The following is a 26,450-nucleotide window of genomic DNA, read 5'->3' as shown; positions in this document are numbered from 1 at the left end:
TACCTGTCAGTATTGATAAATTCATTACACACATGCCCTTTTCATGCAAAGTATAAAGGGATTTTTAAGTCAAGAAAGCTGAGAACCATTGCCCACAGGGCAGTATGAGAATAGTTTCCCTAGATCCCTAGTAACTGCACTTATCCATCTTTCCCCTCACACTCTAACTCAACAGAAATTATTACCCTCTAAAACTCCCAGTGTGGGCCCTACTTTTCCACAGATGTTAACTGGCACACAAGCCTACCTTAACAACATTACAAATGTTTTGAGTGTAATCTGCTAAGATAAAACAATTTCAGCTGCTGTTTGTCTCAGGTCTCTTTTCAGCAAGTCACGACTTCTTCCTGACATCTACAGGCAATGTGACCAAAAGCTGGCCACATGTCAAAACCCAGGGGGTGCCTGCAGAAGCACAGATAGTAGAGGAAGTCTGCAGATGAAACCCTGCCATTAATTCAAAGAATTCAAACCACTTATGATCTATTAAATGAAAGATGACCAGAAAGTGGGAGAACAGCTTGGAAGAAACATGAAGGAGCTATCAGGAAGCAGCAATATTAACTGCTCCAGGATGCTGAACATGCCCCACTGTTTGTTCCACAGTTCCTTTAGCAACCACAAATACAAAGTAAGATAAAATGCAGGACACTAGGACAATGGGCATATTAAAAATTATATAATAAATGTGTTTTAAATTCATTTCTTATGAAAATTTCTTTCATTAAAAATACAGTTTATTCCTATTTAAACCCATTAAAAAAAGAAGTTATGCATTTGCATAGCAAATCCTTCATAAGATACAAGAGTTTATCTTCTGGGGCGAAAAATTAACGATGGTTTGATGTAAGGTTATTAACTTATTAAAATCAATTTTTCCTGTAGCAATGACTCAGTTTGAACAGTGCTTTTAAAATGACTAGGCAGATTTCCTGTCACAGTAGTCACCCTGTTCCTCAGCAAGCTGAGCAAATGTAGACTTTTCCAAACAGAAGCTCAAACTTACTGGCTTCAGTAAACAAAAGCCTTCAGGCTCTGCTAGCCTAAGGCCCTGCTTCTGAAAACCAGCACTTATACCTTGAGGTATGCAGAGATTAAGCCATGACTACATACTTTCACTGAATCACAATAATACACATTCCCATGGAACTAGGAAGAGGTATGAAAATCATCTTCCAAACATACTGTAAGCTGTTTTTGCTTCTCACAACTTCTCAATAAACACACACCCTTAGACAACAAGCCACAGCTGTGATTAAGGGCATGAGTCAATTTGCAGATAGCAATTTTAACAGGATCTTCAGGGAGAGTAAGATTGTTAGCTACATAAACGTATTTTCAGAGTAATTTCAAATTATTTCCGAAGCATTCGTGCACTAGCTTTGGATGACCAACCAGAACACTACTCTACAACCTACAACAGCTCAAAAGATCCCCTGAGAACCCCCTCCCCTGCTACAGTCATTGAGACACTTGAGCTTCACACTTCAGTACTGGTAATTACAGAAATGCAAGTCTAAATTTCTTTTAAATCTCACAAATTATTTAAAATCCAAAGATGCTAATGCACCTTTAGGTATCACCTTAACCAAATTACTCTGCATTCAGTAAAGACAAATGTACCCACAAATGTGATTGTGTTTCCTGCTGATACAGGCACACACCACTGCAAATGCAAGGCAGCTCACACTTCCTCTCTGAGCAAAGGGGCACCCCGATTGCTCACTGTGTTTAAGTACCTGGTGAGTAACTGAGTAACACACTTGCCTGAGATGCTGCCACAGCTTGTCTCTGAACTCATCCCATCCCAACTGCAGCATCAGTGAAAGCAACTTACTGCAAACTGATCTTTAAAATGCAAGTGATTACCAGCTATATCAAAAGGTCTTAAGACTGGTGTTCAGAATCACCATGGATTTGAATAAATCCAGTAAAAAGGAAACGAGTATAAATACACCAGTTCATTACAGGTGAGTTAATACATCCAGAGTGAGTCTCATAATTTTAATTAGTGGAAACATCAGAGAAAATATGTAATATTCCTGCTACAATACAAAACTAATCCCGTTTTATAAGAGTATTATGAGAGAAATATCTACACAGAGCTTAAACACTTACTGTTTTCCTGTTCCACACTAAAACCTTCATCTTCATTTAAAAGAAACAACTGTCTCGCTATTATAAATAATGCTCATCTCATTGTTTAGCCACAAAAAGCCACAAAGATTTGAAGAAGTAGGCCACCAAATTTAAATTTAAATCTGCATTTATATTATAAAAATGAAATAGAAAGCTCTGTGCAACATGCATATTTCTCACCTGGTTTTCACATAAATTTTTTTAGTGTAAATTAACAACATGGTTGATCTTACCATTTCAACTTACCATTCCATTGGAATTATTTATTCCATTCATATTAATTTTAGTTACAAATCTAACTGTAGGAGGTGCTTCTGGGTATTTAGGTCCACACTCTACTTTCAGACTGTATATTCTGTTTTCATAGTTTGTCTAGAAAGCAAAAAGACAGACTAATGCATTTCACTGAAAGCTAAATATTAAGATATTTTTTAAAACAGAGCAAAGGCAAGAGGAATAACAATTATGAAATATTAAATAAATATAAATTTTTTAATATTGTGTACCAACTGAAGGTCTTGGATTACTGACTGATTTCCACTGTTTTGGCTATATTGATTACTTCATGATTATGCATAAATTACACTGCTTTTTGACTACACCATACACAAGTTTTAATACAATTCTCGTTTTAATTCACATTTGCTCTCATCCTTTCTATCCACCTGCATCCTCAAAACAACAGTGGCACAGTACAGGACTAAGAGAAATCAATTAGAAATCAATCAATAGCTTTAAGAAAATTACCACCTTCCCCTGTAATGAAATACCTAATACTGTAAAAAAAATGGAAATTAAGAAAGACAGAAATGCCAATAATTTAACAGTTAAGATATAACCAAAACCAAAACAAAAATATAACCTGCAAAAGAAATGTATTCTGGAAGTAGTTAGCACTACAGAAAATATCAGAAATTTCTGCAGCTGAGAATGACTTGGTTTAGTGGAGTATTTATGAGCTTGGACAGTAAAGTGACTGCTTGTTTGCAGAGGTCATTCCAAAATGACCATGGAACAGATAATTCTAAATGGAGGTATACTTTGAGAAAGCCACATTAGAACTAGATATGGTTCTATTTTTTTTTTTTAAATCTTGTCAAGTAGACCATGCCAAGGATCTGCTGGTAACTGATGCACATGCCTCTGTGTTCCAAAAGGAAGATGAACTCCATTTCTACACCTGCTTTTGCACTGGCACAACAGAAAGAGCCAACATGAACAAAAAAGCAGCAACATGCCTCTCAGCTTTCCAGAAGTAGCATCTTTAACCTGTTCTGCATCAGTCAGCTGTCACTCTCCAAGCAGAAGTATCAACCACATAGCCAAGTATCAAACAACAGTCTAGTCTGTGGTTAATTAAAATGCAGAGTGAAAACAGGACTCTGCACCCTAACTGTGTACCATAATTTTTGAGCAGGCACAGAGACTGAAAAGCAAGTGGGTCACAAAGAAACAATGAAAAACAAAAGGTTTTCTATTAATCTTTCCCATTATTGTGAGTGTAATTAGGCACTGGACAAGGTTGCCCAGGGAGGCTGTGGATACTTCAACCCTGGCAGTGTTCAAGGCCAGATTAGATGAGCTCTTGAGCAACCTGGTCTAGTGGGAGGTGTCCCTGCCCATGGCACAGCATGTTGGGACATCTTAAGGTTGAGCTTAAGGATCTTTAAAGTCCCTTCCAACCCTTAACATTCTTATTCTATGATTAAAAACTAAAGGCCAGATAGAAGTCATCTTATCCTGCTACAGGTAACATAGCTGCAGTAACTAAAATTCTCATTATTCATTCAGCCAGAACAATTTACTTCCCCAGAGAGGGATGCTGTCAGTTACAGTGAAAATAGGCCAAAATATATGCAGTTCTGCTCACAACTCTGGAAAATCCCAAGAACAGCGCTCATTCTCATTCCTTTATCCAGGTGGCTTCTCAATTTTGTTCAATTTATCAAGTCATTGTTTTACTGCAAGCCAGGCATCCCTGGCCAGCTTCCCAAAAAAACTAAAATCCCATTTTCTGTAAGTCAGAAAAATGTTTCCATTAATCCAAAACAAATCTTACCCTCCTCTCTTGCAGTTGGGTCACCTTTCAAATGAAGCAATAAAAAAGCCTGATAAGCAATTTTTTTTGTACCACTGTAGAGAAGCCACATATGTGAAGAACTTCATGGACAATATCAGCAACTTTCTCCATGTTTTGCCTAACTGTACCATCTACTTAACTCAGCCAATTCCAAAAAACACTCATCTTCTACAGGCCCTGAAACTAGACATGCAATTCTTCTCAAGGTGCTGTAACTGGTTTGGGAGCTGGTGGCTTCCACTTTCTACAGTCACTACATATTGCAAGTCATTCTGTCTGCAAGGTTTCATGTCCCTGACATGGCACAAGATACATTATTTGCCTGCACTCTTTATCATAAAAAAAAATAAACTCACAGAACTACAAACTGACCAGGACTAAAAGTGTATCCCAAGCTGGGTTGAGTACTTTTACTATTTTTTTAAAACACATGGGACCTTTTATATTAGTATTATAAGTATAGCATTATACACATCATAATCTCTTTTCAAAGGTGTGTAGTAGTCTACCTTAGGCTGAACAAGAAAGCAGTCACAGGCAGTTCTGGAGGGGTTTTGGAGAGCCAGGGAGACCCTATGACAGCTAGGTCAAAATTTTCAAGTTTTTATCCCAACACATTAGGCTACAAACTTTCCTCAAAATGGAGTCAAACACTGATTCCACAGAATATGCAAAGCATACAGTGATTATGATTATCTATTAAATCTGCCCTCTCCCAGCTGCACCCAAATCTTAGGGGCTCAGCAAGGTCATTCAGGTGTTCAAAGCAGCCTACTGCAAGTGGCAAAGGACTTCCAAAAGAAACCTGAATTGCACTGAAGATATCTCTGGAACTCTGCTACTTTGGAAGGCATTCTTTTCATTGAGGAAGAGCTCTGATCTCTGTCTTGGACAGCTCATCCCATAAGCCCTGCAGTACCAAGAGACACACGAGATAGTTCTCACTCTAGCAGTGAAAGCCATGTGCTAACTGAGGGCTACTTAGATATACTCATTTAAAGGTCTCAGCTACACACTGATCTTTTGCATCATATTGTAACTTGGAAGAAAGTGGGCAGTAATTCAACTAAAGCCCACTCATATCTGATATGGCTGATACACACCAGAGGTGATTACTTCTCTTGCAAGTTGTATCAGTCTAAATGACACTCTACAGAACTTCAGAGGTCAGAAGGATTAAAGGTGATTAGAAGCTGCTAGTCTTTAGGTATGATTCAACTGATATTCTAACACTGTTATACTGAAAGGCTGTTCTACAGAACTTGTAGAAGTTGAAAATACATTGCCAGTTTACTACAAAATTGAAATTATCAGGAACGTGACAAAATGGGGAAAGACAGTTACGTGTTTATTGTACTATCAGTCTACACTTACGTTCAGTAACAGTGGAAATATAGAATTAATATACTCATAACTGAGTAAAATACATCTCAGATCATAACTGGCTTTTACAGACAGCTGCAGAAACAGGGGAGGCTAGCCTGAAACATGCCAGAAAATAAGGAATTTTTCTATTTCTACAATTTCATACATTGAATTTTAACTATTCCTTTACACTCTAGAATACTAAATTTTTTTGCATTTTGTATTGCCTAAAACCTAACAAAAGTGTTTTCTTTCATCACACTTACCCTTGGTGGCCCAATAATCATTCCTGTCCATCTGGTGAGTGTCATATCTTCATCATCTTCAAGGCCCCAGCTTACTGTACCATCACCTACTCCCTTCTGCCCTTCTTCAAGTTCTTCCAACAAGCGAAAATTACGAGGTACTTTAACTAGAGAAAAATGGAATAATGTAATTACTACTGCTCACATTAAGGAAAAGGTAACAACTTTGTTGCTTTTATATGTTACACACTGCCAACTGCTCAATGTATTTTCCAGGTCAAGCAAATATTGCCTGCACAAATTTATTCAGCACTCTAATTGCTTTGAAGCAACTAACTGCTTCACTGGAAGTTAATTACTACCAAGTAATACCAATACAAGCCATAAAACAGAAAATAGGAGAGCCCTCTTTAGCCTAAGACAGCTTAGTTCAGATTCTCTTTCCCAAGCACAGTATTGTTTAGATCCAGTACATTTCAAAATCAACTATCTGTCAAGTTGTAATCAACCAGAATTCACATGAAATCAATATGGCAAATTTACTCCAAAACATAATTAAAGAATGTAACATTTAACACATATTATCTTAATAAATGTCAACTGAAGACTGAAATATTTTCACTTGATTTCACTCATTTTTTTAAAAAACCCAACAAAAGACTAATATCTGAAAGCAAATTGAAAATCAAGTCTTTTTTAATCTAGTGATTAATACTACCACTTGCCAGAGGAGCAAAAAAATAAGCACAGAAGCATTGATTAAATTGCTAGAGATAAAAGACATATTCACAACAGAATACAAAGATTAACTGCCTTTAGAGAGCACCAACTAATAGTCACTAACCAAACTATAATTATAGGATTTTTATTATTATTCATTAAAAAGGGCAGATTTTGATAGATATTAAACAACAGGATGCTCAATTGCTTTACAGCATCAGCTAAAATGGTACTTCAGCACTGAGGAAAGAAAGGTGATTAACACTTGTGCATGCAATCATGGAATGCTTTTATTTTCAAATAAAATATGCACAATGATGTACTAACAATATTGTAATACCATAAAACTTCCACTTAGCTAGAGCTGCTTACTTATTTTTTTTGTTATAGCTTCTTACAACTACAGTATTACTCATTATTTTCACTAGAGATCCTTTCCTGTACTGTAAGAATCCAGGTGCTCCATAAAACTAAATACTAAGACTGGGTACACACAACGTTGTCAAGTTTGAAAAAGATGAAGGTTGAAGAAAACTGTTTTGCATATCAGTTATTCAGGTGATTTCAAGTTTTACATTACCCTAGTCTGTAGTCCAAGCAGTCTCAATGCAAGAAATCAAGAGTTTTAATGTATTATATTATTTTTTAGTCAGAAAATTGATGCAGATATATGGACCAATATAGATACACATACCTTTTAGCAACTCTTCAAATAGTTTATCTTGCAGAACCATAACTTCTCTTAAACAGTGTTTGAAACTTTTTTTTAGTAACATAGACTAGGGAGAGGCTTCTAAAAATTGCACAAGCTATTGTCTCCAAGTTCTCCAAATTCCCAGGGAAAAGCATTATGGGTATAGTATCAGGACAGTGGAAGGAAATTAAGTCATTCATGTATGGCCTCACCTTCCGTCCTGCCTTAGTGTTGCCACTCATCTGTGCCCTTACTGAGCTACCTGAGCTTGCTAACTGAGCAGAAAATGATACATTTTGGCCAGTCTTCCCTCAGCTTAACAAGCCAGCCCAGCCAGCACATGGACTGAAAGCACCAGCAGAGTACATCAAGAAGCAGATCACATCTCAATTTTTAGACATAGAACCTTTTAAAAACCTCCATTGAATACATTTTCCCATCCTCTGGTCCCATTGTGATTTGTAATAAACATTAAATGATTACATTTACATATCTAATTCCGACTAGAGATGAGAACTGACAATCACACCTCAACCACAAAGTTTTTACTCCACGTTGATACACATTCTGAGTTGAGTCTGCCAAACCAGAAAGATAAACTTCTACTTTGCATCACATGACTGAAGAGATTCTGATTGGTATGTGCAGTCTCAAATGAAAAAAAAAAAAAACAAACCACAACAACCTCTACCTACAAACCCCATGCACTTTAGCATTCACACGTTACTTTAGGCTTCCCCAGAAGCTTAAACCCACCTTTTCTCAGAATCCCTGCTCTGACTGCAGAACTTCTGAGTCACAGTTTAGCCCTTTAAAAGGAATATAAAAGATGGTACCAAACAGGATTTAAGCTTATTTCTGATTACATGCTATCACCTTTCAGCACAGCCTAGATGACCCAGCTGCTCACTGTCCTGATGTTCCATGCCTTCTCCCAGAATTCTGTTCCTCTTGCACTAACCAGGCTCCTCTATTAGCCAAATTGTCACACTAATTTTGCAAAAAAGCTGTTTTTCCTTCAGGCAAAAATCAAATCCAACCAGTTAATCAACTGAATTGACTCAGGAAAAAAGAACAACAAATGCCACAGCTGACTGCTGTGGTTCTCAGTGCCTTCCTTTGCAAAATCATGGGTGTGAAGATAAAGGAGCTTTTTGTGACAAAAAGCCACTGCACTGACTCAGGTGTATCATAAAATTGTACCCAACATATTAAACTGTAGGAGATGACACTTACTAGAAAATAACAAGCCCTTATGATGAACTGACCTGTGTTCATCACATTTTTTCCATCATATCTGTGTTCCCTGGTTCCCATAACTGCCCACGGAGAGCAGTGAAGGACTTGGGAAACCTCCAGAACATCTCCAGAAAATAATTTAGATCTGCTCTGAAAAGAGACAAAAACATCTGAGAGCAAGAGCCAGGCTCCCCACACTAACATTCTTATCACTGCTAGACCTAAGTAGCAAAACACTGTTACGAAGTTAAAAATAAGAGTAAAAGCACCATGTGTTAAAAAAAAAAAAACAACAAAATAACCCCAACAAAAAACCCAACACACATGCACACAAAATCCTGTCAATAACAACAAAACTCTCCCCCCCCAAACCCACTAAACTGCTTTTATGTCCCTGGCATATATGACTAATGTTTTGTCATCAATACTTCAAACTTTAATAAAGTAACTACTGAATGTTTTTATAGAAAACAACTATTGCTAGATTTCTGACAAGTGACACAGAATAACTTAAAAATTAACACAGTGGATTTTAAAAAATAAACAACCTGACAAAAAACAACCCCTTACTATTATTTATAATTACAGACTTAGAAACTTACAGCAAAATTAAATGGAATTAAACACTGTTTTAAGCATCCACTTCTGTCCTTGAGCACCCTATTGTACTCTATATGCTTGCTTTGATCATGCTATAACCTTTACACAAAACAAATTTACCTAGGCTGAAGAATGGAACACACACACAGGATTGTACTGTCTTCACAGTAAAAAACAACAAGAACTTCTGTCTAGAAATCCAGTCAAGGATGATCTGGATTTTCCAGAAATTAAGTTTGCTCCTAGTATAAATAGAAAGTAAAAAAATTCTTTTTCTCACTACTTCATGTATTTCAGAAGGCAGTTTTATCTCTAATCCAGACAATGCAATTAATCAAATATTGCTAAAACTTTGAAATATTCCTGACTGAATTTGAGTAAGAATTGTTATTTCAGTTACAGAATTAGGACAATGAAACATCTTTCTCTTCTCATGTGCAGCTCATCAGCAGTATGAAATTACAGAAACCAGCACTATTGTTCAGCTGATTACCAGACCTCAGGTGTTCTCCCCAATGCCACTTGCTCAGGGGACCACTAAGCAGCTTCAGACAGGTTGGTTTTACTCTCTGTAACAGGCACTCCTCAGCTAAAACCTCACACTTTCAAGTGAAAGGGATTAAAACTGTCGATTTTAACACTGGCAGAGCTACAGGCAAGTTAAATTCCCCTCAGCAGGCTGTGATTTACAGCTCAATACAACAGTGCATCCAGCACAGCTCTTTGCAATGAGGGACTAAGGCTCTGCATGTGAAAACATAGATGGTTTCATTCAGATTAAGAAAACAAAAAGCAAAACCTTTCTTCACTTTATCTGAAAAGATCAACTCACTGTGGATTTTACTGACAAAATAGCCTCCTGACACCCCTGCCCAAATGTGTCACAGGAACTGCCAAACAACTTCAACCAAATTCTCACAAACAGTTCAATTAAATATATTTCACTTAAACAAAAAAATCACTTATGCTTACATATACCAGTAGTTTTTCATTTAAAAACTGAATCATGATACTGGACTACAGAAATCCGTGAAATTATCGGTGAATTTAATACCCTGGAATTAGAAGAAAATGAAAGAAGACTCAGTAAACAAAGTCCATAATTTAAGCATGAGGGTCTACTTTCATATATATGGAGCTACTTCAGACATTACATTCTAAATCACCAAGTTAATAGAAATAAAAAACACACTTCCACAAAGCATGAGTCAAGAAAAAAAGTTATAGCTGTGCTTTGATCCAGAATCTGCATAACCTGGGAACAAAAATCAGTAAAGAAACTAAAAAGGAATCTTCAGTGTCCATTAGTAGTACCAACAAGTTTCACTAGAGTAACAAATGAGAATTGCCAGGATGGACCTGCTCTTGCTAGACAGAGTTCCACAGCTGGTAATGTCAGATCACTCAGTGATACAGTGATTTAATCACCAGCATCAAGACAGAACACACATTTGCACTTATGTGCACTTATGTCAGATTTGACAGACCTCACTGGATACGTTAAATCACATTTTTAAACAATTCACATTTTTAAACAATTCACACACTCCTGCAAATAGAGTTGGCAGTCCAAGCTCCTCACACATCAAATGATTCTTTGCTGTGTAACAGGCAAGAGAGGCATAACCTACACTCTGCCCTCGTCCCTGCAGGTTACAAAAGCAAACCATAACCCAGATTTTTAATAGACTGGCTCAGAGCCTAAAGTGTGAAGTTTTCTGTTAGATAGACCCAAAACTATGGCTTTTAGAATAAATGTCCATAACAATATCCATACCAACATTCCGTTTCTCTTCAAATCTCCCTCAATTCTTGACTTCAATCACTCCTAAAGCTACATCAGTACCAGGACTATTTTACCATAATTAAACCAGCACACCCTATACTACCAGCACTCCAATGTGTTTGTTTGCTCTACACGCAAATCCTAATATGCACACAAGAACAAGTTATATCAAAACATCCTACATTAACACAGTCAGATATTGTCAGGGATGCTATTCTTCCTGACTGAGATAGCTATGTCAAGGAGTCTGTAGTATGAACAATTTTGAATTTTTGAGTTAGCTCTTGCCCACTGACTTCCAGCAAAACAGAAACTGAAAAGTATGTTCAGCTTGGTAACAAAGAGAAAAACCTCTCAAACCCCATTTATCAGCTTCAGGCTTGCAGCAAAGTAAGCATTTCCTAAGGACAGAGAAAGAGGGGAAGGATGTCAGTCTTGCAAATTTCAAGCCATAAAACAATTTCTCCTGGGGCAGGGAGAGGAAGAAGAAAAAATACAAAGAGAAACACAGAGAAAACAACTTGTTCCTTTCAGTCTCTGAGCAATTCATCTTGCTCTGGACAAAATTAAGTAAAAACCTGAAATTACTAACAACAAAAGTCCACACACCCACAAAAAGAACATAAAACAACCAAAGCCTTAAACAGGCCCGGAAATGCCAATACATTAAAAACAAAACACACAAACAAACAAAAAATTAAGGAGAGAGAGGAAAGAGGGCCAGGGCATATGAAATACTAAGATATTCTCTTCTGGCTGCAGAAGATACTCCTCTGAAAAAAGCTTTTCTTTTTTTTGTAAACTTGATGTGTATTCTTGTTTGCCAGTTACCATGCTCACATCACATACTTTTTAGCCTAATAGTAAATATTCTGAAAATAAACAAAAGACAAGCCTTACTATCACAAACCGACTATCAGGAAGTATTGCCAGGTGTACCCTGATGATATTGCAGTTACCTGAGGTTGATCACAGCAACCAAGCTCCAAAACCCTGAAATATTTCTAGTAACTTGCCTAGTTAGTACAACAACCAAGCTGGACACGACAGCTTTGTCTATAATAGAACTTTATTGCTGGCATTAGCAGTGGAATGCAGCAATTCACTAATGGACTTTGTTATTCTTGTTCCTCTTGTTTTAAAATCAAGTACGTTACTACACACATAGTAAAATCACAGTTTCCAATGACCAAGCCAACATGATTCTTATTCAAGGTAAATTTACATTTCCAACTGCTTTCCAAGAAAGTTTCAATATATTTCAGTAAAATTCAAATTCATAATTCTTTATATCAATCATATTCATAAAGTTGAGTTTACTCTATGCTATTTTTCTCTACTTTGCTCCAGCAACTATGTCCCAAAGCAATGAAACTCAAGCAAGGGAATATTCTGCATTTACAGTTCAATGCTCACTGTAACTCACAGCCAGTTTTGCTACAATACTGAACAGGTATGAAGTGGTAAGAACTAAAAGGGTTATTGCACTTCTTTGCAGGATTAAAACTGTGTGTATATATATATATACACATGGAGATATATTTTTTATATATGGATATATTTATATAGAATACTATGTAGGAGACCTGTAACTGGTAAACCTCTTTCCCTTTTATAATATTTGGAATTAAACATGTGAAAGCACACAGGTTGGAAGATTTCAAAGAAGAGATGCAATTCTAGGAGGAATTCTAGGAAGCTAATCTATGCATTTCATCAGGTTTTGGGTTTTGTTTTTTTCATATAACGAAATGTCAGTTGCTGAGAAACATTTCCCAGCATGAGGCAATAAAGAGCCACAGCAGTGTGAGAGCTATAACCCTCTATCTTAAAACCTAATTTTTGGTTAAAGCTAAGTAAAGTCATATTTGTTTTCAGAATTATATTGCTGCGAATTTCTATTTATTTCATCTAAGTGAAATCCTACATTTGCTAGTATCTTAATAGGCACAGTCCAGAACTTAAGTTAGGCTGCATGAAAATAACTTCCATAGGAATTTCCTTTTTATTTGAGTCCAGCCATAGCCATAAATATTCTAAATATGGCTTATATTAAGAAGGCAGCTAATGAGAAACTGCTAATAGAGCAGAAGTCTTCGTTATTTACTGCAACTCAGCATTCAGATTTTGGTGGAAGGGAAAAGGGCTGGACAGGTCCAGAGATCACTTCTTTAGGGCAGGGCACTAACACCAATTAAAGTGTTAGTGCCCAAAACAATACAGACAACAGATTTATAGAAGCAGGCTTTTTTCACTGATGGTTTCACACTAAGAATGATGAGACCTCAAACTTGAGTTCTCCAGCAGAGTGCATATTCCGAATACAGAACTTGTTCAGGAAATGTTTGTACTATTTAAGGTTTTATTAATTATGTTTTAAAGTGTGAGAAATTACTTGCAAAACAAATAGGTTTACAAGAACAAACCTCACCAAACAAACAAACAAACCTTACCAAGGCATCACTAAGTCTTCCCTTATTTTATCTTGCCTCCTGAGTAACCAGAAGGAAGAGTTAACTCCTTCTAGTAATTTTGATTTCTACCAGTTCTGTTCCATAATCCACTGGATTATTTACTGAAGGCAGCCCTGTGGACATGACTCTTCCCGTGATGGTCAGTGTCTCCCAGGAAAACACATCATATCTGTTTAGTTTTTATTCACTACAAACCATGCTCACAGTCTCTCCTCTTTCCCTGCTCCCCACTGCCCTCCCCTTTCCCCTTATGCACTTTTCCAGAGGAGCAGCAGATGGAGGTGCAGCTGCCATTAACTACCTGATTCATCAGAGCTACTCCAACCTCTGACCAGCAGCCCTGGAGGAGCCAATCTCTCAAAAATTCCATCAAGTTTTTCCCACTCTCCACCATCTCTCCTTACCAAGGTTCATGCCTCACTGAACAGCTCCATTCCTGCAACTCCTGCAGCCCAGCTTCCAAATGCCCTCTCTACTCCCCTGATTTGTTATGGAGCAATATCCTACACATCCTAAAGTTGCACAAGGCACAACAGTAAATAGGAACAAGAGTCATCATATGCACATCAGCGAGAAGCACGGAGTAGCCAAGACTGGATAAGTGCACACACAGAATATAGTCCAGACCTGAGAGCAATTCCAGCTGAACTCAGCTTTGTTAGCAAGGATGCAACAACATCACTCTGTCTTGACACTTTCATGCAAATAGATCATCTTGAGTACTGCTGCTGGCATGGAATGACTAATGGTGCTCAAAAAAATTACACTAATGAAGAAGCTTGCTTCACTACAGATACAAATGTTGTAAAGACTACATAACAGAGAAGGCATAAGCAAGCTCTTGGCAAAAACAAAGAGGGGGGGAAAAAAAAGGAAAAAACCTCCAACCTTCAGAAAGATGCACAATTTTTTAAAGTAATTAACATAACTCATCCAAACAAACTTTTCAAAAAAGTCACCACAACAACAGAAAACCCACATCAACCCCACTAAACTGGACTGCAGTCCCAAAAGAAAACTGGTGTAAATTGCTTAAAAGTAATTTTACAAATTTGTACCAATATTAGTGACATTTCTCTATCAGTCTATATAATATCTAAGTGCATTTTTTTTGTTATAAACAAGACCACTGTTAGCTCAGACACTACATGATCAGCGATACCTCACACTGTAAGAAAAATCATACAGGTACTAAACAGTTAAGTCACTAAATAACTCATCAATTGATATCCAGGCTGTTTAGGTGAAGGGTGGAAATGCACAAAGCTGACTGCAGGTTTAAAACTTAACTCTTTATAGGCAACCACTGAATGAAACACATGACATATTAAATAATTCAGCCACCTTCCCATATGTTTTAGTGTATGAAATGATAGATAATGAAAAGTGACATGTTGTGATGCTTAGCAAATTGAGAATTACTATTTCAATTTTGTACGAAACAATGTAAGGCAGGAAGCCAGCAAACAGGAGTTAGAAAAGATATCTGTCACTTCAAAAACCATGAGCAATATTAACTGATTTAACAGTCTAAGGAATCAAGATTTTACAAGGCAAAGAAATCTTTCCAATTTCTACCCCCAGAAGTTAAAAACTAATCCCCAAACTTGCTTAGTAATCTTGTTTAGTAATTACCCCATTATTAAAGGCACAAAGCTAAATAACAGCAGAAAAAATTAATGGAAGTTAAAATGGCTCATTTTTGAAACTTTCATTTTAAACCTGACTTAGCGTTGGCAGAGAGAAAAAATTATTTTAAACACATACTTCTTAAGCTACCTTTTAAATTACAATGATATAGAAACTTTTTTTTTTTTCCCAGATAAAGGGACAGGAGGAGCAGGAGACTACAGGAACCCAGCAGAGCCCAATATCTCCTCATGAAACAGCTTTCCCAGGGTCTGCTTTAAAAGTTAAGAATACAATGTGTGACCCAGATAACATGAGTAGCATCAAGGATTTAGTCTAGCAAAGCTGTAAAGCTGTCTTAAACGGGTTACAAGTCATTGATTAGCAAACAGTTGTTCTAACATTTGCATGAAGGTCCTTTCCAACATGACTCAGCACCTATCCACAGTGCAAAACATAAAGATCCTTTATCTATGTAAAACAAATAATGTTATTCTTTCAGTTATACACATAAGGATACACTTATGGATATATCAGCACACGCACCAATCACCACATATTTAGTAAAAAGAACTGCCATTAAATTATTTTCCTACATTATTTTTGAGAGTCATACTTTAGCATGCTATTTTCTATATGCTGCGGTATTCAAAAGTTCAAATTATTTAATATTTACATGACCACACATTCCATTTCAGTGAGAAGAAAGAAAATTTGCAATTTCTTCTCTGGAAAGGTTCTAAGTTACATGAATAAAACTGGACACTTTATTGCGAATATACTGAATAAACACTCCTTTTATATGTATTGGGCAAAATGTTTTGATTTACTCAAGCAAATTAAAAACACACTTGACAATCCAGTTTATGAATAGTCACAAATACAATGGAGGGAGGTGATTTTTTTTGTTTATGCTATTAAACACATTTAATGCAAGAATTTTTAAAAAGAGCATACTGAATCTATAATTCTTCTATTTTTAAAATCTAAAATCATCTCATCCTTCTGAAATAAAGATTGTAGAGCTCTAAGTGTTGAAGATTCCATTCCTTCCAAAATGCTAACTAGGAAATGGTTTAGAGTCACAGACTTAAATCATCACACATTTTTGAAAAGGCTGTAAACCAGAAGCTCATGTTATTCAGAATCAGTCTGACAGCTTCACAAGTTTCTGCACTGATTCAATTCAAAATATTGTTTGAATTATATGTCATTAGTGTATTCCAAATGACAAATATAAAGAAAAACATACTTTGGGCAGGACAGCATATAGTAAAACCCTTCCAAATACTTAAATCAAGGCTACTTTGAACACTTTCCCCACAGCACTTTCTTGTCTTTCCATGGTCTGTGCTGAGGTTCCCACAGGATAACCGAGACAACAAGGCAACAAAACCTAACAGGAGTAGCTGAAGCTGATTAGTACTTTACATTAAGTTTCAGTCAAGGTGAAATATGAGCTACAGTGTAGATAAAAAGAGCTAACAGATATACTAAAATAGCAGATAATACTAAAAAATAACAGATGGAAGAGATAACAGTAGATAAAAAGAGTAGGGACAGAGAGAGGAAAGGTCTGTTAACAAAAAGGGGCTTAACAGTTTCACAGCATGTATTTAACACTGCCTCTGGAAAATCTTCCATAAGGCAAAACACAAATACTAACAAAACATATGTAATTAAATTCCACCAACTACTCATAAGACTTGGAAATCTAATTCTTCCATGAGAAGCCTTCTCATGCATGCTTAGGTTTATAGTACGGACCATCTGCCTCCAACTGCTGAAAGGCATATCCTCCTGAAACTCTGTGTTGTACCTTTACACAGGCTAAAATTTTCCAGGATTGTACAGAACAGTTTAGATAATGGGCTTCAATACTATGTCTGATAACATCCCTGAATTTCCAACGAGCTCTTAAACAAACAGAAGATTACAAAGTAGGCCACTTTTTTATTGCAGAGGTAAGTTGCTTTGCTGCAAGAACACTCTTACAGCTATTGTGGCAGTAAGACATAAGTAGGTTTGTATTTAAAGACAGTTATAAAATACCAGGAACAAAGACAGGAAAATGATACTCTTTTTCTTCACAGAGCTTTGCCTGTATCTTGCCTATATATACCCCAAAGCTGGAAAGAACTGATGGTCTATATATAGTTTTAAATAATTTGTAATCTAAACTTTTCTCAACCCAGCCAAAATTATTTGTGGTTTGTCAAGATGTTTTTAAGCAGGCAGAACAATCACAATTGCAATTCCTTGTGCATAGGACAGGATGGAAAAAATGCTCCACACAGAGTACTTGCTGCCTCATGGAACACAGTATTTTACTTCTTTTGTTTTGTTTGATTACTTGCAGCTTCAAGAAGTCTGTGCTTACAGAGCTAACACTGTAAACCCACAGAACAAACTTTGAGGACTCTAAAACACTAAAAAGCTCTTAAACTGACTTCTTGGACCAGTTCTAGATAAATTAACAATGTGGCAGAGGCATAAAAGAGAAAATGGGAGGGTGTAATACATCCTTCAAGGTAAAACACAGTGGATAAAACCCACAACTATTTCCTTGACAAGGAAAAAAAAAGAGGAAGGAAACAACCATTCAACAGGTCAGATGAAAAGAGAAGCCTACCTATGCAGTTTTCTAGACATGAAGTTTAAATTATATCACATCTCCTGCAGGGACAAAGTGGTCTTTAAATCACTGCTTCTACATCCCACTTATGAATACATCCCTTTATTACTCTTCTGAATGGCTCTTAATATCTAGGTGTCCCACACTCAGGGTATAAATCTTTACCCTACTAAGCACAGAACAGACAGACATCACCTTAATTTAGAATCAAGAAGAAAAGAGCTTCAAGGCACTTAAGAGAATGTGTTGCAAAATACCTCACATTACAGAGTATCTTGCAACTGTGTATTTTAAGAGAGGAAGAAAAAAACACCAACTTTCAAAGCGAAATAAACTAAAACCACCACCACCACCACAAGCCCCAACCATTAGGAATGGCACACTCAGTCCTTGCTTCACAGCTCAGGGAGTCTAGAATACACTCAAGACCACTTCCAGCCCTTCACTTTTAATCCCAGCTTCCTTACTGCTGTAGTCATGCACGCTCAGAACTGCTTCCACCAAATGTTTGCAAACAGAAGTAAAAAACAAAGTTATGAAAATAAGTCACTGAAGTGAATTGAGCCATTTCTAAACAGAGAATCAATCATCTATAAAATCAAAGGGAAGCACATTTTTGCATGGGCAAATTATGTTACACAATGAAGCCATTTCATCCTTATAGAGTAGAATGACTGGAAATTAAAAGTATGGATTTTACAGAAAAAATATTTCACAGGGATCTAGCCACATACCTTCAAACACACTTTCAAAAAAGGTTGCTCAAGACTACATACTAGAAGTAAATCAGGAAACTCACATAATTTTGACTGTAGATCAATTTTTCTTCCCTGAGCACCCATTTTCAGCAAACCAAGGGGAATTCTCATTAACTCAGCCCTATCCACCCTCCACCAAACTACTGAAGCTCTCAGCTGAAGAGGAAGGAGGCAAAAGCATTAGCAGCCCATAGTTACAGCACCATATTTGACACTGCTGCCTTAATTCTCATATATTCCCACATAAATTCTAACCACTTTGTGACACCATCAATGCCTTTAAGGAACATTATATATATATTCACATTATATATATATATGTGTGTAACCCTACATATAAGGTATATAATATTATATTATTTATCATAGGCAATATAATATTAAGTGCAACCCAAATTATCAAAATGCAGAAATTAACTCCTGAATTAACTCCTTGTAATGATGTTTTTTATATACTTCTTTTTCCCAAGATACACAAGAGATGTTTAAATGGTCTGCCTTAGTGAAATATTTCTTTTAACTTGAAACTGTGTTTGTTTACATCTTCTACTATGTATTTTCAAACAGATTAACAGAATGAATCTCCAGCTAAGCAATATGAAACTGGATGATTATATATTACATATAGCTGCTCTCTTCTCTAGAAAACTGACTTGTTTAACCCCAGACCTCCAGCAGTACCCAGGCAAATAACCTAGATCAAGCTTCAAGCAGAAGGAGTTGCAATACCAGATCAAACTGCAGCTTACAAATATCCATTTCTAGCACATGCAGTACCTAAATGTAAAACTTACTCCTTACAGGTGATTTTAGAAAGCTGGTAAGATACTTATTAAACAGCAATGTAACACTGATATATATAATTTCTTTGGCACACATTAAAAAAACAGCTATTTTCAAACTAAATTCTCTGCTGTTAAATGCACATAATTTGTAACATGATTGTTCACAGAATTAGCAAGCCCAGGAAAGGAATTTCTGGGATAAAAGTAAGACAGTTGACCTTAGTAAAAGTTTTGCTGTTGGCTTCCTTGGGGTTAGAATTTCATTCCTTGACTTCATGCAGTCAAAACTTTTTTTTTTTCTGAAATAAATAATTATGAAGTTGAACTTTATAGCAAGAGCAGACCAAAGTAACAAAGCTAGGTAGATTTAAATCTTAAGTCTATAGCAAATCGTTCCCTCCCCTCCTCCACAAATGATTATAACACAACTTCCTGGCAAGAGCAGTTCTGGGTGAAGTCTGAGTTTTTGCACACTATGTGGAAAGTATAAAACAAACCCCCCACCACCCCATGTGTGTACCAATAAAAAGTCTCAGTATTTTCTCCACAAGAATATGTTGTTTTAGAAACTCTGACTAATTTTCCCAGCAGTTTTGTTGATGATTCAGCCCGCTTGCTGCATTTTACTACAACAAATTAGTTTAATTTAATTTCTTCAGCAAGACATACATGCAGTACTGGCCCTTTACACCAGAGCAGTCACACATATTGGGAGTTGCCTACATCTCCTGCTTTTTATGAACTTTAAGTCTGGCTGTATTTGAGTCAAAAAACAACCCCCACTGAGTAAAAGTATATCAGAGATTTTAAAACAACTCTTGCAAGACTGCAAAGAACACTTATGGCACTGAAACTATCAAAGTTCAGTGAAAAAACATTTATTCTTATAGGGCTGAAGTAGAAAGAAAATAGACCTTCTCACTACAAAAAAAATTTGTAACTGATATTCTACACTAGCCAGGTTGAATGCCAAATGCCAGTAGCCAATACATGACCTAAACCAACTTTGCTTCTTAGTGTATTACAGGAAATCTCCAGTGACAGCCTAGACATAAGCTGAAGTTTTTCTCAGTGTTGCTCTGTAACAAAACCCTTTTAAATTTAGACAACAGGAAAAAAAAAAAAAGTAAAAAAGAATCCTAACACAATAAAATGCAGTAATTCCCAGATGAGCAAATACTTGGGTTTCTCTAAATATATCCACTGTAGCTCAGTTTATCATAGACAATAGCTATCTTTTTGGACTGCTCTTCCACATAGCTGCAAAAGCTACTTCAAAAGCTACTTTATCACATTCCACTCTGAAAATCCCACATCCCCAAATGTATTACCAACTGGAGATGACTCTCCTTCCTCTACAAAAAACCACCAAAACCTGCCCAAGCTCTTCCCACAGGATCAACAGCAAGGTACCAAGACCAGTTTAAATATACAGATGTTTCTTACATTTTGTTATAGTCCCAATTCTCCAATGATCCAGTGGACAGTGGATTGGCAACAGAAATAAATTAGTGGCCAGCATTTACTTGCTGCTGAATTCAAGTAATTCCCCTATCCTGAGGTCCATCTTAATCCCACTTATAAAGTCCCAGGGATGAGAGAAGAGGAAACAAGCCCCTGAAGACCAGGTTTTAGCACTGAGGGAAAGGTCTTTTTGTATTTCAAGCCTCTTGTGAAATGAAACTGAGACAGTCAAATTATGCTTCTGCATTTAGCACTCGAAGTAGTATTCTTGTCCCTTTCTTTGCCACCACTTTCCACATCGTTCTGCCACACCAGTGCTCTGCACATGGTGCTGGTTACTGAGATGGGCTTCGTGGGATGTAACACTGCAAGGGCAGCTCTTTGCCCTTAAATTTGGCTATGAGAGACCCTTCGGCTCCAAGGGATGCCATAGGGAAGAGAGCTCCACTCCTCCTTCCCACTATGCTACAGTCACCACCAAAGTGAAGCACCTTTGTCCCAAAACACAGCACGGGCCTAAGCCCTTCCCTCCCCGAATAAAGAGGGGACACAGACAATCCTTTTATTTCAGACACCACTATACCACGTCTTCCATGTTCACCCAGCAGTACACTGGGCCAAATCTTCAGCACAAATCTTTCTTTCCTGCAGCATTTTCACCGGGCTAGCGGCATCTCCTCCCTTCCCCCGGACACCAGCACCTATCCATTCACCGCTGCCTCCTGGCAGGTCAATTCTCCCCTCCCCCGGCACTCGGAGCCCTCTCCCACCGCGCACCCCCAGGCCGGGCTCTCACAAGGATGTCCTGCCCCACGGACGGAAGGGATGGGGCCCGGAGCATAAGTGAATTAGGGGGAATTTCTTCTCATTAGACACTGGAAGGGGCTGCCCAGGGAGGCGGTGGAGTCACCACCATCCCTGGAGGTGCTTCAGCAAAGACTGGACGTGGCACTGGCTGCTGCGGTCTAATTGACAAGGTGGTGCTCGGTCATAGGCTGGACTCGATGATCGCAGAGGTCTCTTCCCACCTCACTGAACCGGGGCTCCTCTGATACCCTGTCCTGGCGCCCCTGCGGCTTCCCGTTCCCCCCTGTCAGAAGACAATTCCTCCCCACCCGGGTCCCCCCCATCCCGGAGAAAGGAGATCCGCCCCGGGTCCCTGCGGGGGCGGCTCCCCAGCAGGAGCCCAGCGCGCCGCTCTCCCGCTCTCCCGGGCCCACCGAGCCCCCCCTCACAGACCTGTGGATCCGGCCATCTTGTCCGAGCCCCCCCCACACCGCTCCGGGCCCGCACGCCACGCGCGTCACTTCCCCTTGGAGCGGCTCCGTCACTTCCCGCCAGGAAGGACGAGGCGCAGCCCCGGAGCGCGGGAACGCGCGGGGCCAGGGGGCGGGGCCGGCATCCAAGGCGCGCCCCCGTCCCGAGCTATTCCACCTGGGAAGCAAATTCCCGTGGCTGCCTCCCTACCCTGCCACCCCCGCTCAGCCCGCACCCTAACTTCCAGTAATAGGGAAGTTTGCACACAGCGGTGAAGCTTTGCTTAATTTTTTTTGGTTTTCAGCCCGGCTTCAAGCAAGACACTTAGATTCAGGAGGGTCTTTAGAGGAAAAATAAAACAAAAACGGTGCCAAAGAAAACAATACAGATAAAAATTTAAAAGCCACGGAAATGCCAGAAGAACTATATCAAAGAGGTGCTAATTAGACATAGCTCTCAGAGTGGTGTGACAGTTTCAAAGGCTGAGATGTCTGACATTCAGTAGCATAAGAACTGTGGAAAATTAATTCCGCAAATGTCAAGCCATGATGGCAAATGTTTCCTCACCTGCAGAAGTAATTTACAAAACTGAAGTTCCAGGCCTTCCCTGGGAGGCAATGCCGAGCTGAAGGCGGCTGCCGCGGTGGCACCGTGCACATCCTACCCGGGAACGCAACCTGCACCGTGCTGGGACCCGCTGGCAGGTGGCAGAACCAGCTCCCACCCCTTGCAGAGTGCTGGAGAAGGGCAGCAGGCTCACAACAACCCAAAAGGGCCCTGCTGGCATTCACGTAGACATGAGGGGAATGCACACCAAAGCAACCTGCAGGCGAACACACCTGAAAGGAGACACATCCCAAAATGTGTGCCAGGATCACCGCAATGAGGGATTCCCAGGAGGAGCTGCAGCCTGAGCACAAGGCTGCTGCTAGCAGCAGTCTCTAACAAAAACGCCTGTCACACACACCTCACTAAGCAGTGACAACACCCACATGCTGTTCTTGACATCCTAGTTTAAAAATAACGCTCAGTTTTTTCCTTTACAACTTTTAAAGAGAGAGTAAAACTCATTCACAGACTTCTGGTAGAGATCAGAAAGAGCAATGATGCAAGATGTTTTTCTTACAGCTAACCTGAAACCTCTTTCTCAGCGAGGACTCAAATCACAGAATATGTTGAGTTGGAAGGGACCCACAAGGACCACGGACTCCAGCTCCTGGCTCTGCACAGCACCACCCTCACACATAAAATGCTCTGCCTCCCTGCATTTATCCTTTGTTCATTTTAGCCCAATACTGGCTTTGCTCTCTCTGCATGCATAAAAATGATAAATCTACTACAGTTTTTAGTCCTTCCATTGATTTCTATTTTCTTTTATCTAGTTACTAGTTTTGGCCAGATTTTTGTAAAAACAGAAATAAGCAGTAGTTTCAATATTTACAGCAAAAGAATTAGAAGTAAGCTTTTCCAGTACTGTGAAACTGTTCCTTAAGCTGCATATCAATGTGGAGCTTTCTGTTGTCAAAACAAGCTGGCTGTAGGGATTTTCTTGTGTAGCCTATTTCAGTATTTTCATGGAAGTAGCAACAATACTGAAAAAAATAATATTTTGAAAATTTCTCTCCTATTATAACATCACTGTAGAAGATATTGTGGCCTTGAACAGGAAAAAAAAAAAAAACAGTTGTCCTTCTCCTATTTTTTGGAATCAAGAGCAGGTGCAGGAGGGCTGTTAGAGACCTCTACACAAACCTTGTCCACTGTTGTCCATCCATAATGTAACCAGGCAATGCTCCTACTTGCATTAAGATAAAAACTGCTCAGCTCCAAGGGACAGAAGCACAATGGCCACCCAATGCCTGTAGATTTTTTTTTAAGATGAATCCTTCTTTTTTAGGTGATTTTGTGCTAACAATGAACAGCACACCTACAAGTCTTGAGACAGAAATAGAGCTATAGGCTCACCAAACCAAAGCCCCCTTGCATTCCATGAGTATCTGAAAGCACACAGTCCATCTGTGCCCAGACCCATCCACTAGATCTCAAGGCTTACATTTAGCAGCAACAAATGTTCTACAATCATGTTGTGAAATAATTTTATTTAAAAGAAGAGTTTCACAGAGTTGATATTTCTGTGTGCAGATTCTACAGGTGGCCTTCATGTTGTACAACACTGTCTCCAGAGTTGCCATGTTAGGGTCCCCCAGCTCCATCTCAACCTGAAAGAGTTTCTAAGTAATATCTGGATGAAGGTATTGATAAAAGACAGCTAAGGAGTAATTATTTCCTATTTGCAGACTACAACAAACAAAGACATAGCAATATCCTCCAGCAAGTTTAGTACAAACAAATTATTTTCAGAATGAATAACTACCTTGTGTAACTGATTTAAGCATGACATTACAGAGGACTGTAGTGTAAAGTATGAGTGGTAAGAGTAATAAGAATAATAAAAACCAAATAAAACTGAATTCCCTCATGGTTCTTTACATAGAATATCTCTATGCAATTTCTGACACAGAAAGCACAGACAGACCCAGAGTGGTCACTCTTTTGACATGGGGCTCTGGGAACTAATTACCCATTAACAAGTAGTATACTTCCACAGGCAGTAGTTTCTTTTGAGAGCCAAGACCCTTGTGTCTCTCAATCCTGTAAATTCTTCACAAGATAGTTTACCTAAAAAATAAGAACATAAAACACCACATGGGATGAGCAAAAACCTCTTACTTCTATTCATATTTACACCAAAAGAATTAGAAATAAGCTTTTCCAGTGTTTACAAGCCCTAGTAGACAAAAGTGCCCCAGTGGAGGAAGCTGGGATAAATGTAATAAAAGTCATTATTCCTGAGAGCTTTCAGCTTTTTGCGTGGTCGCAGAGTGCACCTGAACAGAGCCCCACCAAATTCCCTCACACCATCAGTGCAAACTTGCATTTGATCAGCCGAGAAGAGCAATAGAACTCATTTCCTTTAAAAGCACAGAAATCATCAGGTATTATGCAGTAACAGAAACACAGAAAACACAGAAACAATAATAATCACAGAGAAGAGTCTCATTCCAAGGAAACAGACATTTAAATTATTACCTGAGTCGAAAAGGGACTCATGACAAGACCACAATACTTTTCTCTCCATTAGACTTCATTTTAAGAGGCATCAAGCAGCCTTACAGTCACAATTCGTTTTTTCTCTCCAGTATTTGGAAAATACAAGAGAAATAAACAAATGCAATTTCTATCCCATTCCATCTAGAAGTTAATTCCTTTTTTTCAGGGTCACAGGAAGAGCTCCCTTATTTTCTTCACAGGTGCTACTTGTAAATCTGTGCAGCAGAGTTTCTCCTCTTCCCTTAACATGGAGCCTAATTAATAGCTTTTGTTTCCCATTTCTCTTTGTTTTAATATGTGCACTCCCAAGTTCCTAATTGCACAAATTCAATGTACATGTATGAAACACATTCTGCTAGTTTCCTCATGCTATCTCAAAATGGAAGTATAAGCAGTTAAATATCTGAATAAGCCAGTAAGAAAATAAAATCAGAATTAAAACAAACAAACAAACCAACTACTAAACAAAAAAAAAAATCTTCATGAAGCCTTAAAATGTGCAAGCATAGACTGAGAGAGAAAATTTCCGTGCTACTTCAGAGATGTGAAAGTCCACGAGCAAAAGGCACAATCTTGCTAGCAGCCACAAAAGAACAATAGAATGTTCTAGCCCACTCTTTCTAATGGCCTCTACAACTAAATACCAAAATACAGTAGAAACAATGAGTCTTACTCAAAGCATGAATACAAAATTTTGTTCACTACATACTGAACTATAATATCAAATGTAAAGTTAACTAATGAATAAAATCATTAAACAAATAATTAAGGACCAATCAAAAATTCCTCATTTCCTTTTCTCAATAAATTTTACATTACATTTTTAATTGCACTAAGATGTCAGTAAATTGGATTAGTCCATGCAAAGATTATATTTTTACTACTTCTATTCGAAAGAGGAAACACCTGATTTTTAAATTAAAAAATTTAATATTTAAATCAATATTTTTTCAGGTTTCTGTACACCATTACACAAGAAAAATTAAACGTAAATAGGAAAATACTTTTGAGTGCTGCCGTGTGGTTTTTGACGACATCAATACTGAAAACACTGGAGAATGCGGGCATCGATCCCGCTACCTCTCGCATGCTAAGCGAGCGCTCTACCATTTGAGCTAATTCCCCACCCGAAAAAAAAACCCTCAAAACTTGGAGACAGAGACTTTAAATTTATAAAAACCACAATACAACTACGTTTGATTATAAATTTATTGTTTCTTGCTGAGTCACTCTTTCCATTCATCAACAACTGACTGCAGCCCACAGCTGCAATCATGGGACACGTCTTTCAGCACGCACACTACCAGAACAATCTTATTCATCCTTTTGTAACACGAGTCTTTGTTATTTAGCTGGTTTCATACAAGAAGCTCTCCAAAAGATCAAGTTACTTAAAAGAAACCAAATGTGTTTCTAGGGAAAAAGATAAAATAAGGTCCTACTTTTATTGGACAACTCTTCCAAATTCA

At 38.1% G+C, this 26,450-nt stretch overlaps 1 protein-coding gene and 1 non-coding gene across 6 annotated transcripts in view; both read right to left on the bottom strand.

Annotated features, from left to right (window-relative positions):
- Positions 1-26,450, bottom strand: part of UBE2V2 (ubiquitin conjugating enzyme E2 V2) — a 34,630-nt gene that overhangs the window by 4,106 nt on the left and 4,074 nt on the right. For 2 of the 5 annotated variants that reach the window (XM_064385799.1, XM_064385802.1), the window contains exons 2-4: positions 24,452-24,549; positions 5,851-5,996; positions 2,386-2,511 (exon numbers count right to left, since the gene is read on the bottom strand). In XM_064385799.1, coding sequence (XP_064241869.1) covers positions 2,386-2,511; positions 5,851-5,996; positions 24,452-24,455 — 276 coding nt within the window. In that variant the 5' untranslated portion in view covers positions 24,456-24,549. Of the gene's footprint in view, positions 1-2,372; positions 2,512-5,850; positions 5,997-8,511; positions 8,633-10,054; positions 10,137-21,852; positions 21,992-24,451; positions 24,550-26,450 lie in introns of those variants that run through there. The other 3 variants (XM_064385776.1, XM_064385779.1, XM_064385790.1) reach the window with 3 other exon arrangements.
- TRNAA-AGC (transfer RNA alanine (anticodon AGC)) lies at positions 26,034-26,106 on the bottom strand. The gene has a single exon. It is a non-coding gene; the product is annotated as a tRNA-Ala (tRNA).

Source organism: Passer domesticus, chromosome 1, assembly GCF_036417665.1.
Source record: "Passer domesticus isolate bPasDom1 chromosome 1, bPasDom1.hap1, whole genome shotgun sequence".
NCBI classification, from domain to species: Eukaryota; Metazoa; Chordata; class Aves; order Passeriformes; family Passeridae; genus Passer; species Passer domesticus.
Note: the sequence above shows the minus strand (reverse complement) of the source record. Positions and strands in the feature narration are given on the sequence as shown.